The 13,986-nt window shown below is 42.6% G+C and overlaps 1 protein-coding gene across 1 annotated transcript; it reads left to right on the top strand.

Moving 5' to 3' along the window:
* Positions 1–11,908: 11,908 nt before the first annotated feature.
* Positions 11,909–12,964, top strand: LOC310878950 (P2Y purinoceptor 1-like; the record flags this gene model as incomplete). Its single annotated transcript, XM_083793366.1, has 1 exon — positions 11,909–12,964. The coding sequence occupies exon 1, from the start codon at positions 11,978–11,980 to the stop codon at positions 12,962–12,964; it is 987 nt and encodes a 328-aa protein (XP_083649492.1). The 5' UTR covers positions 11,909–11,977.
* Positions 12,965–13,986: the final 1,022 nt, after the last annotated feature.

Genomic DNA, 13,986 nt, shown 5'->3' with positions numbered 1-13,986 from the left:
TCTTGTAAACAAGTGTAATACTTTATGGTGTCGTCCACTCACAGTTGACAGTTTTTGTATTGAAATGTACTGTAATTCTGCAAACTGTTAATACATACTTCAATCAATCAAACATGCATTCAGGGCGGGGCATGTGTTTCAGCTCCACAAAAGCTTTGAAATGTGAGTGTGGGCAGCACTGCTATGAAACAATATTTAATTATAGTGTATGCTGCCCATGGCCATGCTGATAGTGTTGTGTGCACGTAGCAGAGCATGTGGATCCTGATAGTGTTGTGTGCACGTAGCAGAGCATGTGGATTCAGCGTGGAATCCAAATAATTATATTGCACAGCATAAAATAATAAACATTAGAGGTAATGACTTGAGTGTAAACTATTCATGAGGTTTAAATGTAGTCTTACACCAGCCATGTTGAGGACCAACAGGTGTTGCAAACAAATTAATTAGTTATTGTTTGACGCCAATCAGACGGTTCAGACAAATTGAAACACCTGTGTTGGTCCCCAACATGGCAAGTGGTTGTTAATATTTCAATATGGCCTGTTTATGAGAAGAGCTATTGTTGTTTTGCGGTAACATCATCATTATTCTGACCTCCCGTTAGTCAGATTACTAACATTATCCCACACCCTAACCCTAACCTCAGTCTTAACCAGCCACGTATAGTTGCTAACCCTAACCTCAGTCTTAACCGGCCACGCCTCTCTCTTAACCGGCCACGTAGATCGCTAACCCTAACCTCAGTCTTAACCGGCCAAGTAGGTCAGACTCGGACTAATGGGATGTCATGTCAGATTTATGGGCAGTCCCCATTGTGACAGACTGCCTAGCGGCAGCCCACCACACCTAACACCCAAACACCTAAACCTCACGTCACCAGACTTTCCACCTCAGAGGAAAGCCTGGTGTTTGTTCCAAACTGGCCCACGTGATCCAGTCTAGGCCTCGGGTGGACTGTTTTTAACCCTAAATCTAATATTTATAAACCCTGGGCCCTGACAAATCTGTAGCATAATGCTTACTGAATATATATTGCTGACACTGGACTAGGATCTGCACTCAGAAGATAGGTGTTAAATGAAGGACAATTGCACTACTACCCTAACCTCACAAACACTAAACTCACATAATAATAATCTCAAAATGGGGCCATTGGGTAGAAAGGTCCAGAAAAGAGTGAATCTCATAGCCTACTATTGACAGTGTCTTATTCTGTCTCATGACGATTCTCATGAAAGGTAAAAAAAATATATATAAATATAAAATACAATTCACAAGACATATACTATAGTAAAATAGCGCTTCATTCATTGGTTTTGTTCAAGTTTGGCTAAATTCAGTCTGAGCTTCAATAATGTTTTTTATTAAAAACGATGTAAACTTTGCATATACTGTATACACAGGCACGTATATAGGCATGACAAATGTGATTAATCACAGACCAGGCTTATGGCAACAACAACAATCACTACATTTATGTTTAGATATGTTATAGTGATGTGAGGTAACAAGAACAAACAGACTCGGGTCCAAGATTTCTCTATGAGGAACTTCTATGAGGAAAATACTTCCGTGACCCAGGGGTAGAGGGAGTGATGTCAAGACTTTGGTACTCTATTCAAAAATAGCAGATGTACAAGCTTATAGCGCTTCATTTCGTGCCACGCTGCAAGCTTGTACATCTGATATTTTTGTTGTTTGAAAAATATCAAAATAGTTTAGAAACTTTTGAATAATGATCATTTTTAGTGTTTAGTTTTTTTTGCATAACGTTGCTGGGGGTCCCTGGCACCAAACAGTTTCAGATGGGAGGGTCCACGGCCAAATACATGTTGGGGGTCCTCGGCACAAAAAAGGTTGATGTATTCATTGGTGTTCAAGAGGCCAGCGTGTGCATTCGCAGGTGGCTTATGAGGTTGCGCTGCTGCGTGAACTTCCCGCCGCACAGCTGACACGTGTAGGGCTTCTCCCCCGAGTGGACGCGCGCGTGCTCCGTCAGGCGGTACTGGCGCGTGAAGCGCATGCCGCACTCCTGGCAGGCGAAGGGCTTGAGGCCCAGGTGGCTGCGCATGTGGCGCGTCATGGTGCCGCGCTGCGTGAACAGCTTCCCGCAGAGCGCGCAGGGGAAGGAGGCCCTGGCGGCGGTGGCGTCGGCGAGCCAGTGGTGGCTCCTCTCGTGCTGCCGCAGCGAGGCGGCATCCTCGCAGCGCTGGTTGCAGACGGAACACACGTGGTGGTGCAGGAGGTGGTGGTGCGGGTGAGAACGTTCCACCGCCGTGTCCTCTTCGGGGGGATCTTCCGGCTGGTTCTCGGCCGGGTCCGCAGCTTCGTCTTCAACCTCTTCCTCATCCTTTACACTGGTGTTTAGTGACCTGGAGTCTGCTGGGCCCCCGGCCTGGTCCGCTGGGCCCCCGGCCTGGCGCCAAATATCACACGAAGGCTGTGAGGACGTCGTGTCTGTTTGGAGGTAGTAGTATGACATTTTATACACTCTGCACAAAATCATAACTTGCATCTTTGGGGGGTAATTATATTATCAATTTAAAACTGTGGGACTAATATCGAAAAATGTGTTGGGCTAAAATCGACCTCCTGGTGGCACTATAACAGGCCGATGTGAAAATGCAGGGCCAAACGATCAGGCCAATGGTGCCAGAGATTAGCTGTTCACAGACCGACGGACACACAGACAGAGCCTATAGGGACAGATATAGTCTCGGCCTTCGGCCTGGCGGAGACGGTTAGATTCTACATATTTCAAGATTCCAAAAGAAGTTTCAGAACTAGCTAAAATAGCTAACCTACAAGCTCACGCATTGGGACGCTTTGTGAGCTTATAGATCTGCTATTTTCATGGTATGAAAAGTATACCGGTGGGTAACATGTTTGACAAATGTGTTTGTTTGTGTGTGCGTGTGCATGGTGGGGTCTCAGCTTATAAAGGGTCAGATGCAAGAAAGGAAGGGCCTCCGAGGTTTCAGACACTCACCATTCTCTTCTTCCACCACCTCGACGTTAATGTAGAGCTCCTCTGCAGTGTGTGACTCTACGTGAGCGTTGAGCTGTTCAGAGCTGGAGAAACCTCGTCCACATGGGATGCACATGTACAGGTTGTCACCTACAGGAGGCTCGTCGTTGTAGTCATCCCCCCCTGGTGGGAACCGGGGGTAACTGCAGGTAGTGGCCCCAACCTCCTCGCTCTCCTTCTGGATGCTGATGATGTCACTGCAAGGCTCTGTCTGATTCGCTGAGACCTGCTGCGAGGCAAGTGGACACATCAACAGAGAGCAGGGAGAACATAATTATTTACAGTAGTAGTGCCTTGAAAGAAACGTTTAACCCGGAAGCTTCCAGAACCTGAAACTTTCTCAAAACCGCAGAAGTTCTGTGATTTTCTTTTTGTTTTCCATGTGGACTTGGTTTCAATTGAAGGGAATGTTGTACTTGTGTGACAACCCACAGACATAGACAGAAATAGTTTTAAATTGTGTTTATTTAGAAAACTAGAGGTTCGAGCCGCTCCTTGCCTACATCCCTGTACCCTTGTGCTCGGCTGTTGCACTCTGAAAATACATTTTCAGTATGCAACGTTTGCAACAAAGTGTAAAATCAGCCATTTCAACACCATCAAGGCCCGCCAAGATACATTTTAGTCAACTAAATCGACTTGATTTAGTCCACTATAATCTTATGATATTTAGTCGACTAAAACTTCTCAGATGACTCCAACACTTATTCAAATAAAGTTGCTCTTTACCATGCATGCAGTTGGAGTACCTCTCTGTACGGTTCCATTTCTACCACAACCACCCCGGAAGGGCGATAGGTATGCCCGTATGCCGTACATTTCAAGTCAATCTACAAGCTCACCACCATGTTGCAAGTAGGTCATTTTTGAAATATCTTTGAACATAAAAATAAAAGTTGTACCACGCAGTGTTAATTTTTACAGCAAATTCTGGTTTAGTCTTTTGAATAATAACACAACATTTAGTTTTAGTCCTATTTAGTCATCTGAAGATATTCAGTCTTAGTCGACTGAATATCTAAAACCTTAGTCTTTTAGTCTTAGTCAACTTAGTCAACAAAATTAACACTGGTACCACCTCCTCTTGAGCCAAGCCTAGATCTCCTGCTCTCTCCTCCAGGGACAGTCCATCATCTTCGCTGGCCTCCTCCTCCAGGCCCCTCCCGTGTCCGTTGAGAAGCGCTCTCTGCAACAAGCTCTGGTCGCCGCCGCAACTGGCTCTGGGCCTCTTGCGATGGGCCGCTCTCTGCTGCCGTTCCGCGGCGGTCGTCTTCGACCGTAGCGGGTCGTGTCTTTGCCCGGAGTTCTCCCGCCGCCTGCGGTCGGGTGAAGCCGAGCCGGTGGTGTTGGTAGGAGTGTTGGAGGCAGGAGGGCGAGATGGTCCCACACCGTTTAAAAAACTCACTTCTTCTGTAGCTGCACCACTGCCTGTTGGTAGGCATGTCACAATTATTACATAATTGCAATTCAGTCAGAGAATTCTTAGAATGAATTTAGAATATAATATTTATTGAGCATAAATATAGAAGTTAACAGGCGAGGCAGGGAGGCAGCAGCAACAGCAGGAGAGAAGCCAGGAATGAGCAGATAGGCAGAGAAGTTTAAATAGTAACTCTGATCAGGCAAAGAGTGACTAGAGCCTGATCAGGTGGGCGCTCTCTTGAGTTGTCTGCCTGAACTAGCTACACATCATATATTATTTGTTTGCATAATCGTTACCATGTTGAAACATTTTCAAAAATAGTGGATACAGCTGATCTACAAGCTCAAAACACGTCACATTGTTGCAATTTTTGAGCGTGTAGATCGTCTATTTCCACTATTATTTCTTTTTTTGTATAAAGTAATACATTTTTTAAGTTATGCGTCATATCTGCCCTGTACATATTTTGTTTACGAAGCCTAAAAGCACAAACGGAAATGTAATTTCTGTTCATAATGTTCAACGACAAAAACCTAATTATATTGTGAATCTCAATTATCTGTTCGACAATGAATCATGACTGAGTAACATTTCATAATGGTGACACAACAGCCCTACCTGTTGGACTCTTCCTGGTCAGGTCCAAGCCCAGGTCGTGCATCACCTCAACAGTGCTGTCCATCATATTTACCGCTGCAAAGGGATGGCGTGACGCCCACCGCGAGCCGAAGCCCTCGCCCTGTGCCGTGTCCCTGCTCTGGTGGTGTCCCTCCTGGGCTGCCGCTCTAGTCTCCGCTCCCCTGGCACGGTGGCCGTGGTGGTGGTTGGCTCTGGGGTTGGAGAAGGGATAGGGGCCGAGGGATAGATGCCCATTGGGGGCTTGTAAAAGGTCAGAGGAGGAGGAGGAGGAGGAGGAGGAGGGTGGAGTCCTGCCGGAGCTTGAAGGTCTGAGTGTTCTGTGGCAGAAGGCTGCTAGGTGTGACACCTGGAGGTAGGAGGCAGCCGTCAGGAGATCAGCAACACCTTGGTCACTGATGTGGTCGGGACTGGCTACGCTGCCCGTGTAGATGAAGTCTAACACCTGGAAAACATGAAGAGATTAGGGAGTCAGGGCATAGAGTAAGGTCCACTGTCATTGAATGGCTGTTGAATCTGTTATTAAAGTAATGCAGCGTTTTATTTGCTACCATTTAATTCAATGCCTGCATTTTCTCCGGTGAAGTGCATAAGTTTTGCAATTTAAAAGAAAGTGTTATTTTGGGTAAATTTATCACAATTGAAAAAAATAAATCAAACAATTTGTCACGTGTCGTGCGAAGGACAATGTTGTCTCTGTCGGGTGGATACTAGGTGGAAACCTCATGTCCAAAACAGTTTATTTTCAACTAGATTCAAATTCAAAAGTAGCAAATTTACAAACTGAAAACATTTTTGATGCTACTTTTGATGCTTTTGTGTAACACTGTATGATCCAGTCAAGGAGAGCTGGAGAAACGATCAAATCCTTGCTCACTTGTTTAAAGACAGAGGGGCTGATGATCTCTGTGTCCAGGTTGAGGAGGTTGTCGTGCAGAAGCAGGGATTTAAAGTAGCTGCTGCTGGCTGACAGGATGTTCTTGTGGGCTCGGAACAAGGCGTTCTCCACCACTATGATCACATCACACAGATAGCCTTTAGACCTCTGCTGGTTCAACTGCACCAGGAGCTGCTTGGCATAGTTCAGCTGCTCCATCTCACCACACTCTGTGGAAGCCAGAAAACACACAAAATAAGCACGGATAAAACTGTAAAACTATAAAGTCCCACTTTTATACCTTGGCTTTTGATCCCGTTTCAGAGAGTTCTATGGTGTTGTTGTTTCACTTTCACTTCCCGGAGAAGATTGTGTGCACTTCTCAATGCCTATATTTAGGCCAGGTGCTGGAAGTCAGGCATCAAGGCAAACATCAAGGAAGAGAAAGAACATCCGCACACTAGTAACGTTTCGTTACATTTGCACATTTGCAACGTTTCAACCTACAAGGTCTTCATCAGGCAAAATCCTTTCATCATTTTGCCTGATAAAGACCTTGTAGGTCGAAACGTTGCAATTTGTTGCCTCTAAATATAGTACGTCTCGGAGCTCTAGAAACTAGTGTGCAGATGTTCTTTCTCTTCTTTGCTATTGTTTCACTGTCTGTTGACGCTGCTGCGCCTTGTATTCTATGGTGATGTGTCTCCTTGTGTTGTTTATCGATCTATTTTTATATTACCGTGTTTTTGCTATTGCTTTTCTGTGTTTTAGGCTGTGTTGATTTTGACAGCAAATTTTAATAGTTTTCATTGAGTTTTAGTCACATTTTAGTCACCTGGAATAATTTAGTGTTAGTCTAGTTTTAGTTATCTCATAAGATTTTCGTCGACTAAATCTAAATTTTAAGTAGATTAAAATGTATTTTGGCAGGCCTTGATGGCGTCGTAATGGCAGATTTGACAATTGCTGAAAATAGCAGATCTACAAGCTGATCTTGTAGATCAGCATGCAACCAAGTGTAAAATGACTTGTGTCTTTTTACTTTAAATGGATCTTTTATCCACTAGTCCCTTCCTAACATTTTAGTCTAGTTTTTATTTGTTAACAAAATTGCCAATATATTTTGTCTTAGTTTTAGTCATCATCATAGCTTAGCTTTCATTTTGTTTCCAATTAGTTTTCGTCTGTGAAAAAAGGTAGTCAACGAACATTTTCCGTCATAGTTTTAATTAGTTGACCAAATCAACACTGGTTTTAGGTCTTATGTAGTGTATTTAGCTTTTTAAGATGGTCTGTGCAGCACTTTTGTAACCTTTTGGATTTCTATCACAAATATTTCATGAGAAATGCTAATAGATGCTAATTATATAAATCTCACAAACCCTAGAATTCAAGGTAAATTAACCTTTTGGTTCATGTAACTTTTTTGCTCTTATTACTGAACAAACACGCTATTGCAATGAATACCATCACAAGAAACGTTTAGTTTTCACCAAAAACATCAGTTACCCTAGCTACAGTAGCCTACCTTTAGTTGTATTTCATACTTACCTTTTTTGCATATCAGATATTTTAGCTATTTAAAAAAATGATTTTCCCGCCTATAATGCCCGTGCCCAAAAATAGTGAGGCAAGGTTTCCAGTGTAAAATGATGGAAGGAAAGATGATAAAAATAGACAGACAGACAGACTCCACCTCTCTGCCACTGATAGATAGCAGCTCTGATAGTTATCCTGTTATTATCACTGCTGCCAGCCTCATCCAAGTCTTACTATATTTACACTTACTCTGTTTCACAAACAGTGTAATTTTTGGGGGTCGCGAGAAGAATATTATAACTTTATTTTAAAAACATATTTTATTTCAAAACGTTTAAACAAAGAAATAATAATAATTTCTATATATATAAATAAATACAATTTAATAAGATAAAAAAAGAATAATAAATTCCCGATCTACAAGCTCAAAACATGTAATTTTGCTGGGGGGACTCCCTGGAACCGCAATTTGAGAACCATTGATCTATAATTGTTTTATGATTAATGCTTTATTATTTCCTTACCAAGATAACACATAGCAACACAGTATTACAAGGACTGATAACTGACCAATTATAGCGAAAAGCAACAACAAACCAAACAAAACAATACTAAACTAACACCCAGGAGACCACAGCATCCCCCATCAACCAACACTGTCCACACCTGTCATATAGTACAAACGGTATTGCTCCATTTCAAATCATAGATTTCTAATCGTGTCTTTCCGTCTTGTCAAAGCATTCTATACTGTATGTGACAATCACTCCAAGGCTGCCAGGTGCCCAGGAGAGTACCACAGAGACAGACAGACTCAGAGGTGTGCCAACGGGACAGCGCAGGTGCAGATATGGCTTTCCCGTCCTTAATTCCTTCCCCACATGATAGTAATATTGTTATTGTCTAGGTAATATTGTCAAATGCTACCTAAGAAATGTGCAGACATTGTGAAAATAGCCAATTTCATGCTCATAACGAGCAAAAGAATAGAAACAAAATAACAAAATCTTTAGTCTTCAACTATAGACCATCAGACCTGTTTTATTTTGGTACCTTCTGAGACTAAAATGCCATGTGTTTGACTGACAGTTTCATGGACACATTTTCTTTTAAACCAACATTTGCTGCCCACTTACACTTACAGCACAATAAGGCTTTAAACGGTCTGAAAGTCCTGTGATTATTTGATTTCTTCTTTGGTGGTTCTTTAACGTCTCTCTAAAGTTCACCCATAACTCCATTCAGCAGCCACCAGCCCTAAAATATGATATTTTTAGTATTTGTTGCAAGGTTGGTACAAAGATAGAATATTGTGTGCTGATAAGGAGCAGCAACGTATGTTTTTTGCCATACATAGATATAGAATAGCGTATCTCTCTTGCCCCCCAACTCCTTCTAAAAATATCCACACAACGTTTGAGCCCTCCATCTATCAGAGGGCTGCAGCCCCTCTACCCCCCTGGCCCGGCTTTGTGCGTGCGAGCGGACACACACACACACACACACACACACACACACACACACACACGTGTGTGTGTGTGTGTGTGTGTGTGTGTGTGTGTGTGTGTGTGTGTGTGTGTGTGTGTGTGTGTGTGTGTGTGTGTGTGTGTGTTCAGGATAAGTAATAGGATAAGTATTTGGGCCAGGGAGGTGTGTTTGACCTGAGGCCGATTCTAAAGAAATGGCTTCTACAGTTTTCTGAAAAACCTATGTTTCTATGTCAGTGGTGCTCCTTTTTTTGGAGGACCAGCAGAATGATCTGTATTTGGCTGTGGACCCCCATCTGAAAATATGAAGTTCTAGGGAACCCCCGGGAGATTTTAGTTTAGGAGCTTATAGGAAGGGGGCATGTCTGATATAATGAACATCACACATCTAAATATTAAAAAAAAAAACTACACAAAAGCCATGTTAAAATGACCCTAGAAGTGAAGCTATTTTTGGGCCTCTAGGGTTCATGTGGTTAAACAAAGTATTCCATGTTGCCGTAATGATGCCTACAGTTGGCCAGACTGTGATTTGTTTAATTTATATTTTGTTTTATATCTTAGTAGCCATTGTCCATCAATTTTGTTCACTCGCACATTGCATAGTGACAGGCTGTTAACATTGGGTCCAATAAACATCATGAACTTAGTTTGCTGTCGTTATTTTATGAATTAACCCTGCATATGCAATGCATGGTATTGTAATTGTAGGCTTTTTTGTGAGAAATGTGGTTATTTTGTGCAAAGGTAATGCCAGACATGAGGTGGAGAACTCTTGTCTGTACTAAGCAAAGATTATATGGGTCATTATTCGCATTAGACAATGGTGGAAAAAGTAGTCACATTTAAGTAAAAGTATCAATACAGAAATACTCCATTTGAAGTAAAAGTCCGGAATACAAAATGTACTTAAGTAAAAGATAATTTGTATATTGACGAAAAGGCAACATTGTAGCTTACTTTGTGTTACAAATTTCACAAAATCTAAAAACAAAAATGACTTGAGTGTCGCTAGCCTATTCATGAGTCATGTCATCAAATTTGTACAATAATGTATGAATTAAATATGTATCTAGTATCAAAAAGTCCATAATAAAAGCCAAACAATACAGGACACACATTTTTTACTTAAATAAAAGTTTCAATACTGCAATGAGCTTGTAGATCTGCTATTTTCGAATGGCCGAAATGTATATACTGTAGGGTTGAAGTGGTTAATGTATGTTATCTATTCTAAATTTAAATATCCAAAGTAACTTGTAGTAACTTAAAGTTTTCAGCTAATTGTAGTGGAGTAAAAGCACATATTTGGCTCTGAGATGTGTTGGAGTAGAAGTAAAAGTATTGGAAATTGGAAACACTCAAGTAAAGTGCAAATACCTCAGAAGTGTCGGTACAGTACTTAAGTAAATGTACTACTAAGTACTAAGTTACTTTTCACCACTGCCTATATGACACTCAAAACACACACACACACACACACACACACACACTCACGCACACACACACACATACTATGTATAAAAAGGTGTCTGCTCACCTCTCAATCGATGACAACCCTCTGTAGACAAGACAAGAAACGATGTGCCAGTGTGCGTTGACATTGACACTGTGGGGTGTTCACCTCATGGACTTGACACCCATCCTTTTCACTTGGACCAGTCACCTTTCTGCTAGAAGCCCGCATGTTAGTAGTAGTCAACTACAATGTACATTTTTAGTGCCATCTAGTGCCAGACTGCCATCATGAACATTTATAAATTGCATTTGAATGTCTGTTGCTCCCCATGTCCCTCTGCCTTGTAGCTTAAGAATATCAATGATCTAAAATAGGCCAATTTTATTGTATCCCACTAACCCAGTCTGTTACAGTCTGGCTTAAGGGCTTGCAACACAGAGTCCACACACTGGTTAAAAAATAATCTAGATACACAAATACTGACAATGTCAGTAATCAGTAGTGGTGTGTGTGTGTGTGTGTGTGTGTGTGTGTGTGTGTGTGTGTGTGTGTGTGTGTGTGTGTGTGTGTGTGTGTGTGTGTGTGTGTGTGTGTGTGTGTGTGTGTGTGTGTGTGTGTGTGTGTGTGTGTGTGTGTGTGTGTGTGTGTGTGTGTGTGCGTGCGTGCGTGCGTGTGTGTGTGTGTGTGTGTGTGTGTGTGTTGGGACTCGGGAGGGCCACAAATCAATGGCAAGGGCCATGGTTATGAAACATATTGGCTGGTGTCAGAGAGAGCTGCTTACCTTAATACATAGGGGAGAAGGGCAGGCAGAAAGCCATTCCCTAATCAGATGGGAAACACACAGGCATTAGCAATAATTATCACCAAATTATACATCAATCTGAAGGATAGGAGAGAGAGAGAGAGAGAGGGAGGGCCATCAGTCCCATTGCTATTTATGAATTAAATATGACAGATTTCTTTTACATTTCATTCTCAAACACAACTTCAAATCTAACTATTTCACTATAGAACTGCCTTTAAAACGTTTATTTGCCAAACCATGTTGTGTTCCACGACCAGGTCATACCAAAGACTAAAAATGAGAACCAATGGCTCCCTGCTTGGCACTCCGGACTCTCTCTTTTCTCTGTGTTTTGCCCAGGTCGACATGGTTTTGAGGTTAGGTTTATGCATAGTTTGTGTGAGGTTAGGGTTAAGGTTACTGTTAGGTATAGTGTTTGTGAGGTTAGGGTAAGGTTAGGAGGAGACAGGCTCCTGCCTTAATGGGCCACATGGCTCGGCAAGGCTTAATGCGCTATGTCGGGTCATGTCCGGGGTAATTTCCTGCTTACTGAAGTGTGATGACAAAATTGAGATTCGAGGGCAGGAAATGATTGAAAACCACACTTCTGTTTCTTGCACAGCATGACTCAAAACACCACAGACTCTGCAGGGGTATCAATCTAGCGATCCACAGGCCCGTGTTTCTGTAGAGTCTACAGAAACGTAATCTGCATCAACCGATTGTTCACTGGGAGAAAGAATGAAGAGCACCTCGTGTCAACCAGTTCGCTTATTTGACTTTCCACGTAAATTCTTACCAGGCGTTTATATCACAGTACTGATCATTGGTCTGATTGCAAATGGCTGGGGATTGAAATCCTTGTTCCACAACTGGAAGAAACTGGGGAACGTCAACGTTTTTGTCTTCAACCTTGGAATAGCAGACATGTTGTATTTACTCACACTACCATTTCTGGTTGTCTACAATGCTTTGGGGAACGATTGGATCTTTGGAGACGTATTCTGCAAGGTAACAAGATTCTGTTTCAACATGAACTTGTACGGCAGCATTGGGTTCCTTACCTGTATAAGTGTTTATCGTTACCTGGCTGTGGTCCATCCGATGAGAGTGATGGGAAGAATTACTCAGACCCACTCTGTGATGATAACGGTAATGGTCTGGGTCTTGGTGTGTGTCCAGATTGTTCCAGACATGTTCTTCACTAAAACATCAACTAGAAACCAAACAAGGAAATGTTACGAAACTACTCACGAGGATCAGGTCAAAGATTACCTGATGTACAGTCTTGGACGAACATTGACCGGGTTCTGCATCCCATTGCTCATCATACTGGGCTGCTATGGACACGTGATCGTGGTCCTCTGCACCAAAACCAACATCGACAGGTTGCTGAAACGGAGGTGCCTGAGGCTGCTGTTCATTCTGATGGTACTTTTCTCTGTGTGTTACATCCCCTATCACGTACTTATGAACCTCAACCTGAAGGCAAGGATTTTGACAAAGGAACGTCTGTGCCAGGAGTGGTTTGATGGAGTCTACATTGCTCATCAGACAAGTCGTGGACTTGCGTGTCTGAACAGTGCCATCAACCCCCTGCTTTACCTCCACGTGAAGGAAGGGCTCCACCGTCAGCTCAGGCAAACCTTCAGGCGCGTCCGGCGGGGTGCCACGGGAACACCCAGCTCCCCAACCAGGGAAATACTGATACTCACCACAGGTCTTTAACCCATTCTGACCTGAGATCAGATTCATACGAGGTTTCCACTGGACACACACTGGTCTGATTAACCCATTCTGACCTGAGATCAGATTCTAGAAATGTCAGTCGTTCTTCGATTTTTTTCAAAAATAGCAGACCTACAAGCTCGTATCGCGCCACTCGGTGGCGCGATATGAGCTTGTAGATCTGCTATTTTTCAATAGCTAAAGCATGACATGATGCCAACACCAAAATGGGTGCCCGGTCAGAATGGGTTAAGATGAACACTTACAGTGACCATTTTAATTCTCTGATGTTTCTAATAATATTGTGTGTTGAGTGAGAACAGTTTTGCAAAAAAAGAAAAGAAAAAAGAAGATATATATATATCTTTATTTCATTTTGGATTATTTTGAGTAGATTATTGCAAAAAGGCAACATACTATACCACATACACTATATAGTATATAGCATGTCAAAATTAAAGCTGGGGAAGGTGTCTTTTTTTACTGGGACAATGCTTGCCGAGTGATTGGTGTGTATAGCGTCTATAGTACAGCGGCTAACAGCCATATTGTGAGAGAACCTTTCACTTGGTGATACAAGCGTGAAATTTGGCATGAACATGCCTCTGGGTCAACTCTTTAACTTTTTTAACCGAGCCAGCGAAAAATCCAATATGGCGGTCATTTTTCAAGATGGTCGCCAAATAAAAAAGGCCTTTTGTGGCGGTTCTGGACAACCATGGGTGCGGCCGACTCGAGACCGGGAACAGCACTCCCTGTGGGTGTGTGGAACGTGTGTGTCGAATTTGAAGTCGGTGGGGCGAACGGTTCTCGGGTTACGTGGATTACAGATGTACACACGCACACAAAATTCGTGCAATATAGCAGATCATTGGAACGGTTGTTCGCTTGGTGATACAAGCGTGAAATTTGGCATGAACATGCCTCTGGGTCAACTCTTTAACTTTTTTAACCGAGCCATCCAAGAATCCAATATGGCGGTGCTATTTCAAGATGGCCGCCACATCTAAATGTTAGCCTAT

This window comes from Protomyctophum parallelum, assembly GCF_964188405.1.
Source record: "Protomyctophum parallelum genome assembly, chromosome: 21".
Taxonomy (NCBI): Eukaryota; Metazoa; Chordata; class Actinopteri; order Myctophiformes; family Myctophidae; genus Protomyctophum; species Protomyctophum parallelum.
This window is presented reverse-complemented; position numbering and strand designations above follow the sequence as displayed.